Source organism: Mustela lutreola, chromosome X (genome assembly GCF_030435805.1).
Source record: "Mustela lutreola isolate mMusLut2 chromosome X, mMusLut2.pri, whole genome shotgun sequence".
Lineage (NCBI taxonomy): Eukaryota > Metazoa > Chordata > Mammalia > Carnivora > Mustelidae > Mustela > Mustela lutreola.
In genome coordinates this window covers 42,692,206-42,715,801 of record NC_081308.1, presented here as the reverse complement: position 1 = coordinate 42,715,801, position 23,596 = coordinate 42,692,206, and the positions used below count along the sequence as shown (strand labels likewise).

The window sequence follows — 23,596 nt, the reverse complement described above, 5'->3', positions numbered from 1 at the left end:
GGGAAGGAAACACTCAGGCCTCATGGGCACAATCCATCGAAAAACTTTTATTAAAAACCCTGGAGGACAGTGGGGTGGCATTGTGGGGAGGTTCAGTCTTGTTGCTTGGTTCGGGAGGCCTCGGCGTTGGCCCGGAGCACAGCCCCCGGGGATGGGTAGGGGCGCTGCTGGAAGAGGGGCCCCGCCGCTGTCGTGTCTGCACCCGTCTTGGCCTCATTCCGCTTGGGGAGTCCTGTTGACCATGTGCCCCTGGTAGGGAGGGGGTTAGGAAACAGGGGTCAGGAGTTGGGAATATGGGATGCAGTAGGCACTCCCCACCCCCAACTCCAACAACTGACAAATCGGGGAAGGAGACAGGGAAAAGGGAATGGTCATCAGTGCAAGGGACTCCTGAGGGAAAGAGAAGGGCTTGTGAGGGCTTTTCCTTTACCGGGGTGCATCCGAGTACGAGCTGGGGTCCATGGGGTCTAACTCTTCATCCTTCCGGCTTGCCGCTGAGGAAACAGGTAGCAGAGTGAGGTTTTCAGTAGAGACACAAGGAGCCCCTGATCACCAACCTCCCCCATCCCAGGGAAAAATGGGGTGCATGGCTGCCGTGGCCCACAGCACCCCATCCCAGGCACCAGGCTCAGGCACTCAAATGAGCAAAGGGAGGGCCTCTCTTCCATGACTCGTCCGTGGTGCCTCATCTGCCTCGGGCCCGGCCCTGCTGTTGAGCTTACCCTTCTTGCTCTTGGGGTAGGGTGCCAGCTCCTCCCTGCGATGATGGCGCCGTTCTTTGCTCTCCTCCCGCTCTGATTTGTCATACCCACGATCCCGATCCCGATCCCTGTCCCGCTCTCTCTCTCTGTCCACTTTGTCATAACCACGTTCCCGTTCTCTGTCCGACTTCTCGTGGCCCCGGTCTGACTTCTCGTGGCCCCGGTCCGACTTCTCGTGGCCCCGGTCTGACTTCTCATGGCCCCGATCCACCTTCTCCTCAGCATCTGGGAACACAAAAGCCTTGAAGTGATCTTTCTCCTCCAATCTCTGGCCCCAGCAGCCTCTGCCTTCAGTAAATGCCCCCCCCCCTCTTGCCTGGGGTTTGGTCTGCCTGTCTCACCTGCCCCTCCCCAGTCCACTGTCATTTACCTGACCCCTCCCTGAGAACTGCAGGACCATGGAGGCACCCTTAGGTCCCCCAACTCACCTGCATTACTTGCCCTGAGCTTCTTGGCGGATTTGGTAACGACGGAGTTGGGGTCATGTGGGGAGAGCCAGGACACGAGGTCTGTGTCCACATTCCAGTAGTAAGGGAGCCCGCTGTGGGGCAGTGGGAGGGAAGCAGGGGAGCGAGAGAGGGAGGGGGAGAGAGGGGAGAAGGAAGGAAGGAGGGAGTGGAGGAGTGTCAGCACAGGGGTCTTATAGCCTCAACTCCTACCCATCTCTTGTAACTGCCCCACGTCAGGACCCCAGAAGGAGGACCCCCAGACCTCTGTGTTTCCCATTTACCCCAAGGCCAGGGACAGCACAGGAAAGGTGAAGTCAGATGTCACTTCCCCCACCCACCCCCACCCCAGTTCCCCAGGCTCACCAGGAAGGGTCAAACACCTTGTACCAGCTCGGTGGCAGGCCCTCCAACCGGGTGGCCTCATAGTCTACAGGGTCATCATCATAGTCCTCAGCAATGATCTCTTCCTCTGGCTCTGGCAGAATAGCGGGGTGGAGGAAAGCAATAAGGACTAGAGGAATTCTCATCTTAGAGCCAGAGCCTGGAAAGACCCTCAAATTCACATGGACCGTGTGTGTGTGTGCGCATGCACGCGTGCGCACCAGGTCTCACCTTCTGTGGCAAATATCACATTCCAAATCCAAGTGTCTGAAGATCAGGGGATTTGCCAAAAAATGTACCTAAATCTCTTCTGTTTCTGGGTTCAGGTAAAATCTGGGATTTGATGCTGTCACCCACACCTATCTGATTTCAGAATTTAGACAAGGATTCATCATACAAACGTATCCTCCAGTTCCTGAGTTCAGGAAGCATGGGACACCATGCTATCCAAATCTATTTGGATAAAATGAGTTTGAACAGTAACGGATTATTCTAAAAATATGTCCAAATATGCTCAGCTCCCAAAGCCTGGCAAATATCGGGTTTCTGATCTTGTATATTGAGCAGCAAGTCTGTTGGCAGAGGATATATCCAAACACTGCTCTGGGTCCATTCAGTTCCTAGGCTTGACATAGCAGGCCTACAGCAGCTGTCAGTTACTATTGGCAAAATAAAAGAGGTGAATGTTGTTAGCTTGGTACTTGACCCTCAGTAGGCCTAGCACAGATTTCAGCTGTGGCTGGAACGAACAATGAAATGTACATGTCAGCAGCAGCATACTGCCTTGCACACAATAGACCCAAAGTAGATGTGAGCTATAATCACCAGTATCGTTAGTAAGATGTATATTCCATCAGCACAGGGCCTCGTACTCAACAGGCTTACAATAATGGTCAGTGATTATTATCGGTATTATTAACCGCAAGATCTATGCGTGGCACAGTTGCTTGTAAAAGATGGCCTTTACCAGTAAGGTGAAAATAAGATGTACTTCCCAGTGCTTAGCACACTGTACCCAAAAGAGATGCCAAAAAAAAAACCCTCAAAAACAAAAAAACACCACACCAGATGCCAGCTTTTACTATTACTGACAATGAGGTGGAAATCAGCACAAGCAGCCCAGGAGGCATAAATGATAGATCCTATCATTATTTTCTACTGTTAGCCATAATGCATATGCCAAGCACTTGGGCCCAAAATACATGTCAGCTACGGATACGGTGAACAATACCCCTCGCTCCACTATAGGTCTAAAATAAGGTAATCATTAGGGTAAAGAACAAAGTATCTGCGTCCTGCTACGGTCTACTAGGATACTTTGTAATACCTTCCACGGATTGCTTGTTGGATTGCACGAGGCACACAACAGAACCCCAAAAAGGCCTGCTGTCAATATTAAGCACTAAACATGCATTCCCCACCCCCACCCCCGCCCGCGCTAGGAATGAAGCCATATTGTTAACAATGCCCGCCCCCCGACTGATTGGTGCGCAATAGGGTATATGCTAGGTATGAAGTGGCAGTTATGAACAACAAAGTGCCTGTCAAGCCTGCCACATGGTAGGCCCATCTGCTTTTAGCTCGCTTACCGGGCTCCAGATGTTTGAGGATGCCTCTCTTGGCCAAGCGGGTCTGCAGCGCAACAGGCAGCGGCATAGTGTACAGCAGACAGACCTAGGGACGGACGGATGGAAAGACACACGCGCACAAACACACACACACACACACACACACACACACAAACCACCAGCTCAAATGAGGATTCAAATCCTGATCCTAAAATCAAGCGCCTCCTCCCAGCGTATACTCCGTCTGGACCCCCACCTACCTACCTGCACGAATAGCTGGCCGGACGGAACCGACGCACTAAGAGGTGGGAAGATAGGTGCACTGCACCCAAACTCCCACCGACCCCCGCCTCGAGGCTGAGTGTTCCAGGACCCAGTTCCCCTCCCAGGCCCAGGCTCCACCCACCGCCTAAGGGGCCAAGCTCAGTTCCACCCCCCCTGCGTCCCAGAAATGGGCTCACCCAACGTCCCCCACAGACTCCTGGGTGGGAGGAACCAAAGCTCCGGGACGGGGGAGCAGAGCGCAGCACCTCCTCCTATTGCAAAAGAGCACCCACCCCAACATTACCAATACAATCCCGTGAGTACTGGAAGGTTGTCAGATGGGCCGGCTTTCTCTTGTAGCTGCTAGGATCACCAGAACCACGTGAATGCCTTCTCTGAAAGCACAGAATGAGGACCGCCCTCCCCAAAGCTAGAAAGAACTGGGCGACAGTCAGGCTGCAGTACGGATGACGCAACCCGGGTGGCCAATGAGAGCGCGGCCCTGGCCTGAGGAGCGCGAAGCGACCCAATCGCTGGGCTAGAATAGGTGGAGGGCTCAGGCGCCTGTGCGCGATTGCCGTGGGGGCGTGGCCCGCCGGGGTTTAGTCAGGACTGCGCGGCCGGACGCCGGCGCCATGGAGGAATACGCGCGGGAGCCTTGGTACGGCGGTGGGCACAGGCCCCGGGACTGTTGCTGCGGCACCACGGCCAGCTGTGGGTGGCGGGCGGGAGAGGCGCCGGCCACACCGCGCCACGTCCTAGACTCGGGACATTCTTAGACATTTGTGGTCTCCTTCCGCTTCCCTCTGCTTCGTTCCTCCCACTCGGGCGCCGTTAAGAGGGGCCGCCGCCATGTGCCTGGAGAAGGTGCGGTGCAGGACCAACCACTCCCAAGTTTCCCCTGACTTCGTTTGTCTCCCCAGTCTTTCTTAACGGAAAGAGCCATGCTGGTCGAATCCATTCCAGCCCGGGGGTGGTGACGGTTGTCGAGCGGAAATCCCCAGAGTTACCGTGCGTGGCTTTATCCTGGTCGCTTCAGCCAGTGGGGGCGGGGCCCGGGTGAGCCTATGGTGAACGAGCTGGGTCCTCCCCACCCCCGTACCGTGTGCTCTTGGTTTTTCCCAGTTGGGGCGGGTTAAAAAGGCGGGAAGAGGGCGGGATTTGGTCGGACGTGTTCACAGTTGGAGACGGGGGTCTGACCCCGCCCTGCTTTAATAACGGTATTAGCAAATGAACACTTTCACATCGCTGATCCAAACGTGCCAACCCCGCCTGTGTCAGTTCATTTACTGTTCGGTAGTAGGGAAGCAGTTGGCTGATTCCTCGGTTGGCCACGAGGGGAGGGGCGGACAGGGCCAAGACTAATGTTTTTCCCCTTGAGTACCATTTGCCGAAATGAGGGGGAAAATAATATTATCTGAAGTGCTGCTTCCCATTCGAGTGACTTGGCTTCTCCCAGTGGGAAGGAGTCCATGCAATATGGCAGGGGGAAGAGGGGCTCACTTAATCCCACCTTCCTCTTCCGGCCTGCAGCCCATGGCGAATCGTGGACGATTGCGGTGGAGCCTTCACTATGGGTGTTATCGGCGGTGGAGTCTTCCAGGCCATCAAGGGCTTCCGCAATGCCCCTGTCGTGAGTCGTGGGCTTCCCTGGGTGGGGCGGGGGGGGGGAACCTGCCCTGCCCACCCCACCCAGGATACTGCGCGGAAAACCGCTTGGAGCTGCCATGACTTACTCATTCTGGTTTCTGCTAGCTTATTATGTGCCAGGCCTGGCTCCAGGATCTGTGGTTTGGGGAGAAATGGCAAACATGGCCCTGTGTCCCTCGCCCCCAGCACCCAACTGGGTTTTCTCTGTGAAAATGCTGTGCTTTCAAAACGATCCTCATCAAATCCTAAATGTATGTGCAAGGCCAGAGAGACTTTCCCCAGAGGCAGATTACCTGGATACAGGGAAGTGCCAGGAGTTTAACTGGCAGAAGGACAGCCTTAAAGTTAAGAAAATGCTTTTAATGTAACCTAATCAATGTTGTTCTCTCTCTCTCTCTCTCTCTGCCCACCTTCTTCCAAGATCTTATCAAACATCATGGCTTTAAATGCCATCCATTTGCCAAGGTCTCTGAAATTTATCTATCTACTCCCGTCCCTCCCCTCAACTCCTGGAACTCTTTCCTGGATCTTTGCCCAGATTTCCTGTTCTCATCTTCAAGGTCTCAGCACAAACACCCCCTCCTTTAGAGTCCTTTCCTGACCTTTCAGCCGTTATCATTTCTCTTGATCCCATTTCCTCTAGGGTCTGTATTGCTTTGTGAAGCTATCTTGTTGGTCTGTACCTCTGCCAGGCATTTGTCTCTCCCGTTGTAATGTGAGCTTGGAGAGGGTAGGGGCTAGGTCTGTCTCATTATCCCTCCATTACAGCATGGTGCCTGGCACTTAGGTGCTAGGGATCATTGAATGAATGAGAACCTCTTAACCCACAGCTGAGAACGCCCATGTTAGGGTGCTCATCAGCCTCCAAGTTCCTGATCCCTGCTCTGTGTCTCTACTCCTGATACCCCTGATCCATCACGTTCCCTCCCTTAAAAGCTACAAACCCTGCGCGCCAGGGGCCTAATCCCTGTTCTGACTCCCCGCCTCCTCACTTTTCCCAGGGAATTCGGCACCGAATGAGAGGCAGTGTCAACGCTGTGAGGATCCGAGCCCCCCAGATTGGAGGTAAGAGGCTTGGAGAGACCTAGGAGATGGGATGCAGAGTTGGCAGTGGTCATTCCTGTGGTTCTAGACTGAAGATTGGGGGTCCACATTTCCAGCCCCAATTTTGCCTGTGACTTCAGGACAGTGATGTTTCCCCATAATTGAATACAGAGGGGCAGGAGTATGGATTCCAAGAGTTTAAATACAGACCCCAGATCTTCCCTGATGGCATGACTTTGGGTTCGTGGCTTCACCTCTCTGAACCTCATCGGTAATATGGGGATGGTGACCAGCAGTAACCTCTTAAATTGTTTTGTAAGATAGATCATGTACATTTATGTCATTTACAGAGGACTTGCTAAGTGCTGGCTGCTTAGCTAAGTCCTTTAACCATGTTAATGAATTTAAGACTTCAGAAGTCAAATTAACATATCAGTACCTAGAACAGGTCCTGGCGCACAGCAGGGCCTCAATAAACACTTCAACTATCACAGCGTTAACCAGCTTTCATAGCCTCTTTTGGGCTCCCCAGTTTGGAGTGATGCTTAGAAAGATCAGAGTTGCTCTGTGAAAAGCCACACAGGAGAGAAATATGTTTGTAAACACTTGTCAAACCCCTACAAAGGTGAGGGGAATGCCGGTGGCGATCAGAGATCTCTTAACAAAGGGGCGCACAGGGAGTATCCCCTAGGAGTTTACTCTCTGCCTTGTGTCCCCATCCCTTGCCAGAACCGTCAGGCCTTGGAAGCCCCCAGACCCAGCGCTGTGGATTGTGGGGCATTCTGATTCAGCCTCTGTCTCCCTACAGGTAGCTTCGCGGTGTGGGGGGGCCTGTTCTCCACCATCGACTGTGGCCTGGTGCGCCTGCGGGGCAAAGAAGACCCCTGGAACTCCATCACCAGCGGAGCATTGACCGGGGCTGTGCTGGCAGCCCGCAGTGAGTGCCCTAGCCCCTGGCCCCCCGGCCCCTTCCGCCTTGTTCTGCCTGCCCTCACCTCTCTCTCCCTGTCTCTTCCCTCTCCCAGGTGGCCCACTGGCCATGGTGGGCTCGGCCATGATGGGGGGCATCCTCTTGGCCCTCATAGAGGGTGTTGGTATCCTCCTTACTCGCTACACAGCTCAGCAGTTTCGCAACGGTGAGTACCCAGCAGACACTGGTCAGGGAGAGGTGCGAAATGCATCGCCTCTCACCCTTAACTGATTCTTTCCTCTGCAGCACCCCCGTTCCTGGAGGACCCCAGCCAGCTGCCCCCTAAGGAGGGTACCCCAGCCCCAGGCTATCCCAGCTATCAGCAGTACCACTGAAGAAGTGACCGCCTGTCACCACCACCATGGGAGCTCCTCCTCCGTTCCCTCCCCGATGATCTACCTCGAAGGGAGGGCTGGCTCCCAGTAGGCCCTGGGACCCTCCAGAGAGGGCCTCTACTGTGCTCCCTTGTCCCAGGGTGGGGTGTGGGGCACCCCAGCTGCCCTGAAGAATGGGTCCCCTTCTCTATCAGGGCACCCCAACCCCGAATTCACATGTAACAAGTTCTCACCCCAGCCCCCTTTTCCTGGCGCCCTGATGAGTATTTAAAGCCTGTTTTGAAATGCCTGTGTTTGTACTCCTTGAGCCGCGCGGGAGCCCCTTGTTATGACAAGGGGCAGGGCCCTCTTCGGGGACGCAGAAGCCCTAGGTATTGTAGTCTGCAGAGAGTAAGTGTTTGTGGGATGAATGAGCAGGAGGAGGAATGAATCGAGAAATGAACAGGTGCATGAATAAGGGGGTGTGGGGACCAAGTGATGAATCATAGGCAGACGGGAACAGGCTTGGGAAAGAAATGAGTGAACAGAAGAATTACTGGGGTGGGGAAGGGTGTAGTTTGCACCTTGCACCCCGACCCCTCCCTCCCATGCCCCCATTGCCAAGGCTGGGAAATCTGACTGCAGTGAAGTCTGGCTTTGTGAGTGTGATCTCCCTCTCTGTGGCCTCACTATGGACCTGGGGTGGAAGTGTGGGTCAGAAAGATCCAGCTTTCTTGAGGAAGGTGCCCTCTGTCAGTCTCCCCCTTCTGTACCCCTGAGCTGCTCCTTGATGATGCTCAACACTGCGATTTTCTTAAGAGCAACGATAAAATAACCAGAAAGGAGTTTTCATATTGGGGTGGGGGTAGGAAAGAGATTTTTCTGGAGGGACATTGGCCCCAAACACTGTCTCTTCCACCCAAACCCCCTACACATGTGGGACCAACACTGTCACCACTGGGGTGCATCACGGGGGACCTAAGAACAGTTTCTTTTAGTGCAAGTCATTACAAAGAGGTGGAGATGTCCTTGGACAAAATTGCTTCCTGGGGGTAAAAGTACAGAAGCCCAGACCTCCCAACAACCTGGATGCCTCTGTAGGAGCCGAAGTGTCACAGGGCCAGCTTGTGTGCCTTGGTGCCAGCCTGCCAGCAGCCACCAGACAAGACTCCAGGGAAGCACGGTCGGGGGTGGGGGGCTGCCGGCGCTGTGCACACTGTCCTTACAGGGCCCCCACCCAGCCTTGAGCTCTGAGCTCTAGGGGCATCAGTTTCGGGCCCAGGGTCTTCCAGGTGGTCATGCCTTCTGGGCTGCTAATGTGGCAAGATCCCTTCTTCACCACTAGGCCCCCTTCTCTGGGCTCCCCCCGCCCATATTTCGGACCCCATATCGCTCCTATCAAACACTGCCCCGCCAGCTCTTCCAGCCTTTCCCATTGGCTATGTCACTCAGCTGTGGTCCCCACAGACCTGAATCTGCAGACCCCGGCCCCCTCTTGTCTTTCCTCCCTGTCCTCTAAGGATCCTGCAAGCGCCTACCTCTTCTATGTCTCAGCTCTGGCTCCTCTTTGTGTGTGTCATGTGCCTACTGCATCTGCCTGGTCCCTTCCAAATGGGTGGGGCTCCTACAGGTCCCTTTCTGCTACCCCTACCTGGTCCTCCCCAGCCTCTAGCCCGAACCTCTGCCCAGCTCAGGCCCCATGCCCTCTGCTCCTTAAGGTTCCGCCCCTGTAGGTGCACCTAAAAATATGGCCCCTCTGCCTCGGGCCGGTCACTGTCAACGGTCCCTGGGAGGCTGGGATGCGAGGGGGCCTTAGCACAGTTTATGGCATCCTTCAGGCCCTTCTGCTCTGGCTCCTCCTCAGGCCGCTGGCATGGGGGCGGGTGTGTGTGTGTGCATGGGAATACCAGGGTACCAGCTCAGCAACGTAGGCTTGTGGCTTCGTGGGGATGGGGGGGGGGGTGCCAAGCATCTAGGAGTCCCTGGTCTCCTAGCTGGGCCTGGAGTGTCTGGAGTCACCCAGGTCCCCAGAGCTAGAACCAGGGCAGCGGAGGAGCAGTCAGGTCGGGTCTGGGCCTGCAGACAACTTCTTATTGCCAGAGAAGGAAACATGGGGTCGACCCCAGGCAGTTTCATCGGGAGGGACTATGGAGACTGGGAGAAGGCAGGAGTGAGACAAACACGGAGAGAAACAAGCCGAGAGACGTAGCCGAGAAGAGCTGGAGACGTAGGAAGAGCTGGAGGCAGAGACATACAAGTGATCTTGAAAAGAGAAACAAGAAGCTGTGCGAGAGTCAGAAATGCAGGTGGTCGGGGGGACATGGGGGGCTCAGTCGGTTAAGCCTCTGCCTTCAGCTCAGGTCGTGATCTCAGGGTCCTGGGATTGAGCCTCCCGTGGGGCTCTCTGCTCAGCATGGACTGGCTTCTCCCTCTCCCTCTGCCCTTCCCCCCACCACTAGTGCTTGCTTGCTTTCTCCTGCTCTCTCTCATAGATAGGTAAATAAATCATTTTAAAAGGAAAGGAAAATGCAGGTGGGGACGTGGGAAGACCCTCAGCGTCAGATGGAGGTAAATGCAGGGAAGAAGGCCAGCCAGCATAGTAGGTGTGAGCTGGGCTAAAGGGCCCCATGGACAGAGGGCTAGCAGGCCTTCCTTTACTGTCTGGCTGAGGGGCCTCAGAGAAGCAGAGAAGAGCCTGACCCTGCCTCCTTTATCCCTCCGGCTCGCTCTCTCACTCTCATTTCTGGTTTCATCCCATCTGCTTCCCACAAGGATTTCATGCCTCTCCCTGGGGTTCTTCCTTCCCCTCTTCCTGGCTTCCCCCATCCCCTGAGCAACAAGTTGGCCTCCATCTGTCTTGATCTGTCTCTCAGCCCTCCTTCCCCATTTCTCTACTTCAGTCTCCCTGGCTGGTGGCTTGCACACTCCCCATGGCCCCTGGCTTTGTTATCTGTTAATGTCATGGGGCAGGTGGCTGGAGGAAGTATCTGGGGGGCAAGGAAGGTTAGTGAGATGGAGAGAATCCGGGAAGTACACCGGGGTCCAGCCCTGACAGCAGGGTGAGGAGTCACTGCCTCAGGCAGAGACCCTGAGATGCTGGGGAGAGAGACATGGGGAGATTAAGACACAGAATAGAAAGAATTGGGACAGAGCCCACAGGAGGGACCAAGACAAAGGGAAGCCAAAGTTTAAGGAGATATCAAAGGAGAGATAGATGCAGAAAAAGCAGTATCAAAAAAAAAAAAAAGGTAGGACAAGTGAAAGGACAGGAAAAGAGAAAATGTGAGAAGGGAGATAGACACAAAAGATTGGGAGAGTGAGCCAGCCAGTGAGGGCAAGGGAGAGAAAGGAGCAGAGAGAGTCAGAACAAAACAAAGACGTGAGAGAGACCGGAGAGTGGGACACACAGTCTCTTAACCCTGCACCTGGGGCTTGCTGGCCTGGGTGTTCTTTCTTTTTTATGTAAAGTTTTATTTATTTATTTATTTGGCGGGGAGAGAGTGAGGGAGCACAAGCAGGGGAGGGGCAAAAAGGGAGGGGAAGAGGCAGACTACTTGATGAGCAGGGAGCCTGACGCGGGACTCTATCCCAGGACCCAGGACCTGAGCTGAAGGCAGCCACTTAACGGACTGAGCCACCCAGACACCCCTGTCTGAGTGTTCTTATTTCCTTTGTTTTCTTAGTGGCAGCTGGAGAACAGGGCCTGGCTGGGCGGGGCAGCTCTGCCAGCCCCAGCACTCCAGGTCATCAAAGTGGGTGGGAGGAGGGCAGCATCCCCTGGGGATACACTTTTTTTTTTTAAGATCCTGTTTATTTATTCAACAGAGAGAGAGAGAGAGAGCACTGGTAGGCAGAGAGGCAGGCGGAAGCAGGCTCCCTGCTGAGCAGAGAATCTGATGGGGGGCTCGATCCCGGGACCCTGAGATCATGACCTGAGCCGAAGGCAGAGGCCTGACTCACTGAGCCACCCAGGCACCCCCGGATACACTTTTGGACAGCAATGCTGTGCTGTTGTCTTGGGTGGCATCAAAGAGCTCATTTGGGGCCAACCCCCGCAGCTGGCCAATGGGAGTCATCTCCGGGAAATATGCAGTATCCTCAGAATGCCCACAAGCACAGAAGAGGAACAATGCGCCAGTGATCCCTTCTGGGGGTCAAAGGAACCTTCCTTTTGTCACCTTCCTTATACATAAGGGAAATGGAAGGTACCAAGAAGTATGGCTGTGCTACCTGAAAGTGGCAAAGCGGACATTTGTACCCGTATGTATAGTGCTTAGAGTTGGAGACCTGTGTTGCACCATAATGTCCAACACATCATCGATCAGCACCACAGGTGCCCTTTGAAGCTTTTCACAGGCCAGCAGAACAATATCTGAGCCCCCATTGTTAAGGTAATAACTAAGGACTCAAGGAATGACTTGACGGAGAGCAGCCTGGCAGCAATCCTGGGCCTTCACCCAGGTGTCTTCTGAGAAGGTCCTGCTTGTTCAGTTTCAGAACGTTCATCAGAGCTTGTGCTTTTCTCTATGTACATCTCATGGAAGAGTTAAATACCTGCTAGAGCCGCATGGATCAACATGGGTCATTTTCGAGCCTGCAGCATGACACAGAAGAAGGAAAGCCAAAGACTGCTGTGTAGAGTACAATATTTGCAGTAAACACATGGGAACAATATGTACAGTTCATGGGTCCCTGATGAGCTAATGAAAGAATAAAAAAGCGCAAGGGAACGATCAATAAGAAACTCGGTGTTGCATTCACATCAGAGGGTGAAGGCAGGATAGAATGGACCAGAGGTGCGCCCAGGTGGCTGAGTTGACCATCTGCTTTCAGTTTTGGTTGTAATCCCGGGGTCCTGAGATTGAGTCCCTGTGTTGGGCTCCCTGCTCAGCGGGGAGTCCGTATCTCCATTTCCCTCTGCCCCTCCCCCTGCTAGTGCTCCCTCATGTATTCTGCTCTCTCTCAAATAAATTTAAAAATAAGTTAAAAAAAAAAAAAAGAACAGAGTAGAGGGAGCTAACCTCCAGGTTTCAGCTGGAGCTGAAATATTTTTTCTTTTTTTTTTTAAGATTTTATTTATTTTATTTATTTATGAGAGAGAGAGCATGCACACACAGTTGGTGGGCAGGGGCAGAGGGAGAGGAAGAAGCAGGCTCCCCTCCGAGCAGGGAGCCCAAAGTGGAGCTCCATCCGAGGACCCTGGGATCATGACCTAAGCCAAAGGCAGTCACCTAACTGACCGAGCCACCCTGGTCCCCTGAAATATTTTGTTTCTTTCTTTTTTTTTTTTTTTTTAAAGATTTTATTTATTTATTTGACAGAGAGAGATCACAAGTAGGCAGAGAGGCAGGCAGAGAGAGAGAGAGAGGAGGAAGCAGACTCCCTGCTGAGCAGAGAGCCCGATGCGGGACTCGATCCCAGGACCCTGAGATCATGACCTGAGCCGAAGGCAGCGGCTTAACCCACTGAGCCACCCAGGCGCCCCGAAATATTTTGTTTCTTAAAGGAAAAAAATTGGGAGCAAATGACAAAATGTTGAGAGTTCACAGGTGTCCATTATATTACTATCTTCTGCAGATTGTTGTCCATTTGAAGATATTTCATAATTTAGGGGATGAAAAAAGAATCCTACTTGCATTAAATTGAATATATAGATTAATTTGGGGATCCCCAGTGTTGATTCTTCATGCCTGGAACACAACGTCTCTTTCCATTCATTTGGGCCCCTTTTTCTTTTCTTCTGTAAATCGATAGAGCTCATACTTTTCTTGTTCAAGGTATTCGCAGGAAGTTGTATTTTCTTACCATAACGAACAATGTCCTTTTCTACTACATTTAAAAATTTTTAAGTGTCGGGGCGCCTGGGTGGCTTGGTGGGTTAAGGCCTCTGCTTTCGGCTCGGGTCGTGATCTCAGGGTCTTGGGATCGAGCCCCGCGTTGGGCGCTCTGCTCAGTGGGGAGCCTGCTTCCCTCTCTCTCTCTCTCTCTCTGCCTGCCTCTCTGCCTGCTTGTGATCTCTGTCTGTCAAATATATAAATTTAAAAAATCTTAAAAAAAATTTTAAGTGTCTGTAAAGGAAGGACATTCAATTTCACTTTGGTCTTGTTTCTGGCCACCTTGCTCACCTTTCTTATTAGGTCTAAAAGTGTTTTAGATGATTTTCTTGGATTTTTTAAAAAAGATTTATTTAGGGGAACCTGGGTGGCTCAGTGGGTTAGGCCTCTGCCTTCGGCTCAGGTCATGGTCTGGGGTTCCTGGGATCGAGCCCCGCATCAGGCTCTCTGCTCAGCGGGAGCCTGTTTCCTCCCCTCTCTCTGACTACCTCTCTGCCTACTTGTGATCTCTGTCAAATACATAAATGAAATCATTTTAAAAATTAAAAATAAATAAAAATAAATTTAAAAGATTTATTTATTAATTTTAGAGACAGAGCACAAGTCGGAAGGACCAAGTGGAGGGGAGAGAGAGAAAATCTCAAGCAGACTCCCCGCTGAGCACCAAGCCCAACTCCGGGTTCGATCTTATGATCCTGAGATCACAAACTGAGCAGAAACCAAGAGTTGGATGTTCAACCAACTGAGCCACCCGTGCACCCCAGTTCTCTTGGATTTTTTAAGCAAATAATGTCCTCGGACTTCAGCCAAAGACTACCAGAACACCCTAGTGATTCAACAAAGTTGGGTGTATTAGCTCATTGCAACAAGGGGGAATACACACAGTGGAGAATCCTTGGGCATCTCAGTTAAGGAAAGACCTTACAAGATTTGGGTCTGTGTCAGATGTGTTTGTGTCAAATCCCCTGATGTGACAAGGGCTGCACCGTGGCTGTTTAAGGTTCTGAGCAGGGTACATACACAGGTAGTACCAAAAACAAGATGATGATTAGTCTCATAATAAGTTCATAATAAGTCTTCATAAGGGGTGCCTGGGTGGCTCAGTTGGTTAAGTGGCTGCCTTCAGCTCAGGTCATGATCCCAGCATCCTGGGATTGAGTCCCACATTGGGCTCCTTGCTCCGCGGGGAGCCTGCTTCTCCTTCTGTCTCTGCCTGCCACTCTGCCTGCCTGTACTCTCTCTATCTCTCTGACAAATAAATAATTAAAATATTTTAAAAAAATAAGTCTTCATAATAATTAGTCTTTATAGGGGCGCCTGGGTGGCTCAGTGGGTTAAAGTCTCTGCCTTCAGCTCGGGTCATGATCTCAGGGTCCTGGGATCAAGCCTTGCATCGGGCTCTCTACTCAGCAGGGAACCTGCTTCGCACCCCTCTCTCTCTCTGCCTGCCTCTGCCTGCCTGCTTGTGATCTCTGTCAAGTAAATAAATAAAATCTTTAAAAAAAATAATTAGTCTTCATAATAAACCTCGGAGACCGGGGCCTAAATGACCGGGCCACACTCAGGCCATGGAACCATGTCCCAAAGTCTAACCAGTCTCTAGAGAGCCAGGTGGCTTTTTCTTTTAGTCTCATAAGAAAGTGCTCTACTTCACCTGTAGTATTTCTGTAAGTGCCACAAAGAGTGTTCCCTGAGCATCATCTCCCCATTTCCCTTCCCCTTCACTGGCTGAAAAGAAATCCGAGGTTATGAAATGGCTTGTGACAGCTCTAGCTAATGAATTTACATTTAAGCTGGTTAGCTGCACTTCTAGAATAGAAGTTGTGTCATGTGTGGCATCTGCTAAGGTCAGAGATGAGTTTGCGACCAGTTTTTCCACAACTGTTTTCCCTACCATGGAAAACAGCAGCTGCCATGAAGAAGGAACCAGCTATTTAATTTTTTTTTAAAGATTTTATTCACCCACTTGACAGAGATCACCAGTAGGCAGAGAGGCAGGCAGAGAGGAGGAAGCAGGCTCCCTGCCGAGCACAGAACCCGATGCAGGGCTCGAGCCCAGGACCCTGGGATCATGACCTGAGCTGAAGGCAGAGGCTTTAACCCATTGAGCCACCCAGGCACCCCTATTTAATTTTTTTAAAGATTTTATTTATTTATTTGACAGAGAGAGAGAGGGAGGGCAAGCACAAGCAGGGGGAGCTGCAGGCAGAGGGAGAAGCAGAGTCCCCGCAGAGCAAGGAGCCCAATGCAGGACTTGATCCCAGGACCCTGGGATCATGACCTGAAGGGAAGGCAGACGCTTAACCAACTGAGGTACCCGGGCATCCTGAGCCAGCTGTTTCTGTAGCAGTTCCAAGGAGTGTATGCTTGCCTCATTGTTGATCTCTGGAGAGCCTCAGGGAAACGTCCACAGGAGGGCGGTAGTTTTAAACAGCTCTGTGTCTGGAGCAATTATTCTGAATACACAGGATAAGGCAGTGCTGCAGTAGGCTGGTGTAAGTGGGTCCTCTGCATTGAGAGTATATATATATCATTTATTACAGCAGGGAAAAGGCTATTTGTATCCCTCTGAAGGGGAAGATGTCTTGAGCAGAGTTAAACAATAACAATGAAACCGGCCAGAATGTTTTAAGAACAAAAATGCCCCAACCCCCATTTCTCATGGTTCTAGGGCTTGGCTGCTAGGTTCGTACTGAGCTCAGCAGAAGCATTCTGTGAGGCCAGTGTCCAGTTTTTACAAAATCAAGGTTTGGGATTAATTTTTTTGAGGGCAATGTCAGTACCAGAAGGGACCTATAAAAAAGAAAGCTACCTTTGGAGGTATTTGGAAGAACAGCTATAAAATTTTTGTCAGGTGGATGAGTGTGTGTGCTTGAAAGAAAGAGAGAGAGAGAGAATAAACAAATTCAGAATAGTAGCCATTGTCTGAGAAAACACCCAAGAGGGTTTTATTTTTCCTTAAGTAACAGAGGGAGATCATAGGAGCTCAAAAGTAACAGGGTGAAAGTAAGGGAGATCTGGGGAGGGGGCTGGGGGCCTGGGGTAATTGGGGGATGGGCATTAAGGAGGGCACTTGATGGAATGAGCACGGGGTGTGATATGAACTGATGACTCACTAAATTCTACCTCTGAAACTAATAATACACTATATGCTAATTGAATCTAATTTAAATTTTAAAAGGAGATAATTTGAAAGATATTTTACTTGGTTACTAGAGGGTGTTAAGATATAGTAATAGTCGGGATTCATAGTGGAATGGGGCGCCTGGGTAGCTCAATCGGTTAAGCATCTGCCTTCCACTTGGGTGGTGATCTTGGTGACCTGGGATTGAGACCATCAGACTCCCTGCCCGGTGGCAAGTCTGCTTCTCCCTCTCCCTCTGTGATCTCTCTCGCTCTCACTCTGTCTCAAATAAATAAATAAAAATCTTTTAAAAAATGCATAGTGGGATAAAAAGAATAAAAGGGTGCTGTAGAATCAGAAAATTAGTCTTGTCATCTTGGGGAGAACCTCCACACCTCTGCAGTCATCGGCTTCCAGAGAATTCCTAAGAATCCTGTTTGATGCCTATTAATGTCTTTTTCAAGAAGTTCAAGGGCAGTTTTCCCTTTGATCATGCAGGCTGTGTTTGGGTGGATATTTTGAAATTTGTTTATTTTTTAAGTAATCACTACACCCAACATGGAGCTCGAATTCAGGAGATTGAGTTGCTCGCTCCTCCTACTGAGCCAGTCGGGCACCCGTAGGTGGATACTTCGTAAATGCAGCTCAAACCTCTTAGGGAGACATCTGGTGGCATCATAGGAGTCTCTGGCAGTATGAAGTCGCATTGACCTGTAATAGGGTAGAATCTTGTATTGAAAGTGAAATTACAAAACACATGGGGTGGTCTGTTATTAACTCAGAAGTAACTAACCAGAGGTGGTCCCCGGAGGGTTTATATCTTGCTGTTATCAAGGCTAGTGGCAATACTTTAGTCTCTGAAAGTTTGAGGGGTTCTCAGAAGTGTTTTGACTTTTTTTTAAAATAACTTATTTATTTGTTTGTTTCTTTGTTTGTTTGAGAGGGAGAGAGAGCACAAGTGGGGGGAGGAACAAAGGGAGAGGGACAGGCAGACTCCCTGCTGAGCACACAGCCAGACCCTGGGCTCCATCCCAGGATCCTGAAATCATGACCTAAGCCAAAGGCAGATCTTAACCGACCAAGCCATCCAGGCGCCCCAGAGGTGTGTTGATTTTTTTTTTAAAGATTTTATTTATTTGAGAGAGATTGAGAGAGATCACGAGCAGGGGGAAGGGGAGAGAGAGAAGCAGGCTCCCTGCTCAGCAGGGAGCAAGATTTGATGTGGGACTCAATCCCAGCACACTAAGATCATGACCTGAGCTGAAGGCAAACGCTTAACCAACTGAGCCAGCCAGGCGCCCTGAATTTTTTTGTAATTCCAGTTTAGTTGACATACGCTGTCACATTAGTTTCAGGAACACATAATAATTCATAGTGATTCATCATCTCTATATGCGATGCTCTGCTGACCACAAGTATAGCTACCCTGTGTCACCATACAACACCATTACAATACCGTCGACTGTGTTCCCTATGCTGTGCCTTTTCTCCCCATGACTGGTTCATTCCATAACTGGAAACCTGTACATCCCACTAGCCGTCACCCATTTGTGCCTACTCCCCCCACCCCTTCCCCTCTGGCAACCATCAGTTTGTTTTCTGCTGTTTTTACGTTTAGAATTCAACTAAGGGAGTACCTGGGTGGCTCAGTAGGTTAAAGCCTCTGCCTTCAGCTCAGGTCATGATCCCAGGGTCCTGGGATTGAGTCCCGCATCGGGCTCTCTGCTCAGAAGGAGACTGCTTCCTCCTCTCTCTCTGCCTACCTCTTTGCCTACTTTTGATCTCTGTCTGTCAAATAAATAAAATCTTTAAAATAAAATTTAAAAATTAAAAAAAATAGAATCCCATTAAGTCTCTACTTTTTCTGAAGCTTATGGATGCTAATGACTGTAGGGTTTGTGAGTAAGGTTTTAGAGGACAGTTATTTAAATGAGTGCAATGTGCGCCCCTGTTACTGGAGAGACAAGTTGAGATTCAAATACAAAAGGAAGCAATTTCCCCTCCCCTTATAGCAAAGGCTCTCTGCCAATGAAAATCTCAGTTGGCCTAGAAAATAAACCACAGCCAGAACATGCTCATAACCCATTTGGAGGTGTTTAAAGGGACTTCAAGTTTTGGGTTCCTACCCATGTCCTACCTTTACAGTATTTGCCATGATTGTGTCATTGGAGGTATGACATTCAAGGGGACCACCTCAGCAAGATCCTTTAAGTTACCCCATCAATGTTGGTACAGTATCAAGGCCAATTTAGCTCTGCTATTGTAGCTAATACCACGAAGCAGTTTTGCTACCTTCCATTCTTCTTAAGGCTATCTGAAGTATGGCAAAAGATATAGAATTGCCTTCATTTGTTGTCCATTTTAATAAGGGATCCTGAGGTGCCTTCAGATGAACATGAAATTATCACTGTAAGGGGCGTCTGGGTGGCTCAGTCAGTTGGGTGTCTGCCTTTGGCTCAGGCCATGATCCCAGGGTCCTGGGATGGAGCCCCATGTCAGGCTCTCTGCTTGGCAGGGAGTCTGATTCTCCCTCTCCCTCTGCCTGCCACTCACCCTGCATATGTGCACTCTTTGTCCCAAATAAATAGATATATAAAATCTTTTAAAAAGAAAGAAATTAGAGGCACCTGGGTGGCTCAGTGGTTAAAGCCTCTGCCTTCGGCTCAGGTCATGATCTCAGGGTCCTGGGATTGAGCCCCACATCTGGCTCTCTGCTCAGCAGGGAGCCTGTTTCCTCCTCTCTCTCTCTGCCTGTTCCTTTGCCTACTTGTGATCTCTGTTTGTCAAATGAATAAATAAAATCTTTTTTTTTTTAAAAGAGAGGAATTATCATCATAAAAATCTAGTTATATTCCCTCTACAAGGAGAGGGGAGGAATTTTGGCTGTGTGAAAATACAATCTGACATAAACACACTCAAAGGAGAGGCTCCTGGGTGGCTTTGTCATTAACCATCTGCCTTTGGCTCAGGTCATAATCCCAGGGTCCTGGGATCGAGTCCCGAATTGGGCTCCCTGCTCAGCAGGAAGCCTGCTTCCCCCTCTCCCACTCCCCCTGCTTGTATTCCCTCTCTCTCTGTCAAATGAATAAGTAAAATCTTTTTAAAAATACTCAAAATAGAATTATTGCAGGGGCTCCTGAGTGGCTCAGTTGGTTAAAGAATCTGATTCTTGATTTTGCTTCAGGTCGTGATCCCATGGGTCCTGGGATCGAGGGGATTCTCTCCCTCTACCCTTCAACCCTCTCTCAAAAGAGCCAATAAAATAATAAAAAATAAAAGAGGGCGCCTGGGTGGGTCAGTCAGTTAAGCATCTGTCTTTGGCTCAGGTCATGATCCCAGAGTTCCGGGTGGAATCAAGTCCCACATTGGGCTCTCTGCTCAGCGGGGAGCCTCCTTCTCTCTCTCCCTCTGCCTACCTCCCTGCCTGCTTGTGTGCTCTCTCTCTCTCTCTCTCTCTCTCTCTCTCTGTCAAATAAATAAATAAAGTCTTTAAAAAAATAAGAAAAGAGATGGGGCACCTGGGTGCCTCAGTTGGTTAGGTGGAAGGTGCTTGGTTGCCCTTGGGGTCATGGCCTTGGGGTCTGGGATGTAGCCCTGCATCAGGCTCCATGCACAGTGGGGAGTCTGCTTGAGGATTCCTTCTCTTTCTCCCTCTTCCTCTGCCCCTCTCCCATGTGCACATTCTCTCTCTTTCAAATAAATACATCTTTTTTTTTTTAAAGATTTTATATATTTGTCAGAGAGAGAGAGAGAGAGAGCGAGCGAGGATAGGCAGACAGAATGGCAGGCACAGACAGAGGGAGAAGCAGGCTCCCTGCCAAGCAAGGAGCCCGATGTGGGACTCGATCCCAGGACGCTGGGATCATGACCTGAGCCGAAGGCAGCTGCTTAACCAACTGAGCCACCCAGGTGTCCCATCAAATAAATACAAAATGGGAGTTATTACAGCTGATTTAAACAATAAATTGGGCCTTTGGTAATTTTATCAAGGCATAGTATTAAAAAAAGTCAGCACTCTGGGGCTCCTGGGTGGCTCAGTCGGTTCAGTGTCTGCCTTCAGCTCAGGGCATGATCCCAGGGTCCTGGGATCGTGTCCCGCATTAGGCTTCTTGCTCAGCAGGGACCCTGCTTCTCTCTCTCCTCCCTACCTGTATCTCTTTCTCTATCTGTCACTATCTCTCTCTCTCAAATAAATAAAATCTTATTTTTGAAGATTTTATTTATTCATTTGACAGAGAGATACAGCAATAGAGGGAACACAAGCAGGGGGAGTGGGAGAAGGAGAAGCAGGCTCCCTGTCCAGCAGGGAGCCTGATACGGGGCTCGATCCCAGGACCCTGGCATCATGACCTCAGCCAAAGGCAGACGCTTAATGACTGAGCCACCCAGGTGCCCAAATAAATAAATAAAATCTTTAAAAAAAATTCCTCACTCCTTGGAGCACCTGGGTGGCTCAGTCATGTAGCTGACTCTTGATTTCCACTTGGACCATAGTCTCAGTGTTGTGGGATCAATCCCAAGGAGGGCTCCACGCTCAGAGGGGAGACTGCTTCTCCTCTTCCTCTGCCCTTCCCCCAGCTTGACTGCATATGTGCTCGCTTGCTGTCTCTCAAATAAATAAATAAATCTTTTTTAAAAAAGTTGGGTGGGTCAGTCAGTTAAGTGTCCAACTCGGTTTCAGCTGGTGTGGTGATTTCAGGATCATGAAATGGAACCTGCCTTCCCTGCCCCCAGGCTCTGTGCTTGGTGAGGAATCTGCTTGAGATTCTTTCTCCCTCTCTCTCCCTCCCCCTTTGCTCCCCCCAACCCCCACGTGAGATCCTGCGTGCGCTCTCTATTAAATAAATAAATAAATAAATAAAATCTTAAATGTCGACACTCCTTAATCCCCAAATACAGAAATGAAGAGAAGGGTGTCTCCTTTGTTAAACAAGATGATCTCTCTCTTAGATAACGGAAACAAGCCATCTCTTTGTGTGGATTTATGCCATTATTGCTCTTTTAAAAAATTGTATAAATTTCCTTTTTTAAGTGGGTGACACGCCCACTGTGGAGCCCCATGAGGGCATTGAACTGCCAACCCTGAGATCGAGACCCAGATGCTTAACCCATGGAGCCACCCCCCAGATGCCCCCAGATGCCCTTTTTGTTCTAAGGTGGCCCTCAAATGAACAATCTTTCTCATGGCAGAAGTTTCCCAAAGTAGTTACTGCAATTTTGACATTTCTCTGGTGAAATTATGCCAGTTGTGGTTAGATAAACATTTATGTTGACATTCTGCTGAAAAAAACATGAAGGACACAGGTGCTTGGCCTGATAGGCACAGTTTTAGACTGGGAAGATCCCATGAGAATCGCAGTGCTCCATAAGGGGGTGTTGTGTAGCTGGTGTTTCTAAATTCCCACTAAAGGCCAATCGTCATGGTGGTGGGCCAGGAATAAAAACCCTCCTGACTGAGCGGATGAAATTAAACAAAGCAATTCTCAGGGACACAAAGACAAGACTGAAGAAGAAATTCATGTATGTTTTGTTTGTTTTATTGTGATGAAATACACATAACATAAAATGTACTATCTTTACCATTTTAAGTGTACATTTCAGTAGTGTTAAATACGTTCATAATATTGTGCAACTATCACCACCATCCATCTCCATAGCTCTTTTCATCTGTTTTTTTTTTTTTTTTTTTTTTAAGATTTTAACAGAGAGAGAGAGAGATCACAAGTGGGCGGAGAGGCAGGCAGAGAGAGAGGGGGAAGCAGGCTCCCCGCTAAGCAGAAAACCCGATGTGGGGCTCGATCCCAGGACCCTGAGATTATGATCTGAGCCAAAGGCAGAGACTTAACCCATTGAGCCATCCAGATGCCCCAGCTCTTTTCATCTTATAAAACTGAAACTCCAGGGGTGCCTGGGTGGCTCAGGTCGTGATCACAGGGTCTTAGGATCCCGGTGTGTAGGGCTCCCTGCTCAGTGGGGAGTCTGCTTCTTCCTCTTTCCCTCTCTCTCCCTGTGCACCCCCCCCCAACTCGTGCTGGAGCGTGCTCTCTCTCAAATAAATAAAATCTTTAAAAAAAACCCTGAACCCTGTACTCATTAAACACTAACTTCCTCTTCTCCCCTCTCCCACAGTCCCTGGTAACCAACCATTCTACTTTCTGTCTCTAAGATTTTGACTCTTCTAAGTACGTCATGTTAGTAGACTCCTTCAGTATTCTTCTTTTGGGGACTGGCTTATCTCACTTAGCATAATGTCCTCAGTGTTCATCCATTTGGTCACATGTATCAGAATTTCCTTCCTTAAAGGCTGAATAATATTCCATTGTAGGTATATATGATATTTTGTTTATCCACTCATCCACCGACGGACACTTGGTTTCCTTCCGTGTTTACCTGTTGTGAATAGCGCTGCTATGAACACATGTGTACAAACATCTATTTGAGACTGTTTCCGCATCAGATTTTCTAATGGTGATCCAAGGCTTGTTTGTCCAAAGGATGCTGGTCTGAAGAGAGAGGGACTTCTCAGCCCCCAAGGCCAGTTTGGGAACAAATGTCAGGGCTATGCTCTTTCTCTTCCTATAGACTTTTTCCTTTTGTTGTCAAGGAATGCTCAACTATGTAACTAAATATAACACTTATATGTTTCACATATACAATTGGACAGACCACAGAAACAGGTGCTAGAAATCTAGAAAACAAATTTACCAAGTAACACTATGTATCTGATCAGATAACCAAAGTCTGGGGTATCCTCATTCTTAGGAAAACAAACAAAACATCCAATGCAGAGGACCTCATTGAATTGCCTATATTTGAGGCTCTGTGAACTTACTCCCAAGCCAAGCATGGGCAGGGAGGTGACTCAATTAGCTGGAGACACAAGGGGTTTCAGATATGTGCACTCTTACTGAGTTGAAGGTCTCAGAACAGAGTAGGGCAGTGAGGATTTCTGCCCAATCTCAGCAAAACCTTCTCCATTTGTGTTAGTGCCCATTAGTCAAAGACCATCAGGAACACAGCTGCAGTCAAACCAACCCGGGTTTATTAGCTTGTGAGGGACACCACATGCCGTGGAGAACCATGGAGTATCTAAAAGAGGAGTGTTGGAAGAAAGTGATTATGTGGATTTGGGCTTATGTTAGATGGTTTTCGTGGTTTCCAGGCTACAGTCTTGCCCTTATTTTGTTAAATTTGTCCCTAAGTGTTTTTATTCTTTTTGATGGTACTGCAAATGGAA

General features: G+C 49.7%; 2 protein-coding genes across 7 annotated transcripts; one reads left to right on the top strand and one right to left on the bottom strand.

Moving 5' to 3' along the window:
- Positions 1–27: 27 nt before the first annotated feature.
- On the bottom strand, positions 28–3,859 carry PQBP1 (polyglutamine binding protein 1). 3 transcript variants are annotated; one of them, XM_059158591.1, is made up of 7 exons: positions 3,728–3,859; positions 3,181–3,265; positions 1,574–1,685; positions 1,190–1,302; positions 723–986; positions 431–494; positions 28–249 (listed from the first exon to the last, which is right to left on the bottom strand). In XM_059158591.1, the coding sequence occupies exons 2-7, from the start codon at positions 3,245–3,247 to the stop codon at positions 93–95; spliced, it is 777 nt and encodes a 258-aa protein (XP_059014574.1). In that variant the 5' UTR covers positions 3,248–3,265; positions 3,728–3,859; the 3' UTR covers positions 28–92. The 3 variants fall into 3 exon arrangements, with proteins under 3 accessions (XP_059014574.1, XP_059014575.1, XP_059014573.1); XM_059158592.1 differs by having other exon boundaries at positions 3,717–3,847; XM_059158590.1 differs by lacking the exon at positions 3,728–3,859 and adding an exon at positions 3,424–3,619.
- Positions 3,860–3,952: 93 nt separating this feature from the next.
- Positions 3,953–7,711, top strand: TIMM17B (translocase of inner mitochondrial membrane 17B). Of its 4 annotated transcripts, none has more exons than XM_059158594.1 (7): positions 3,962–4,084; positions 4,957–5,056; positions 5,495–5,538; positions 6,075–6,138; positions 6,926–7,054; positions 7,143–7,253; positions 7,334–7,711. In XM_059158594.1, exons 2-7 carry the CDS (start codon positions 4,960–4,962, stop codon positions 7,420–7,422), a joined length of 534 nt encoding a protein of 177 aa, XP_059014577.1. In that variant the 5' UTR covers positions 3,962–4,084; positions 4,957–4,959; the 3' UTR covers positions 7,423–7,711. The 4 variants fall into 4 exon arrangements, with proteins under 4 accessions (XP_059014578.1, XP_059014577.1, XP_059014576.1 ...); XM_059158593.1 differs by lacking the exon at positions 3,962–4,084 and adding an exon at positions 4,105–4,290; XM_059158595.1 differs by lacking the exon at positions 5,495–5,538 and having other exon boundaries at positions 3,953–4,084.
- The last annotated feature ends 15,885 nt before the right edge of the window (positions 7,712–23,596 follow it).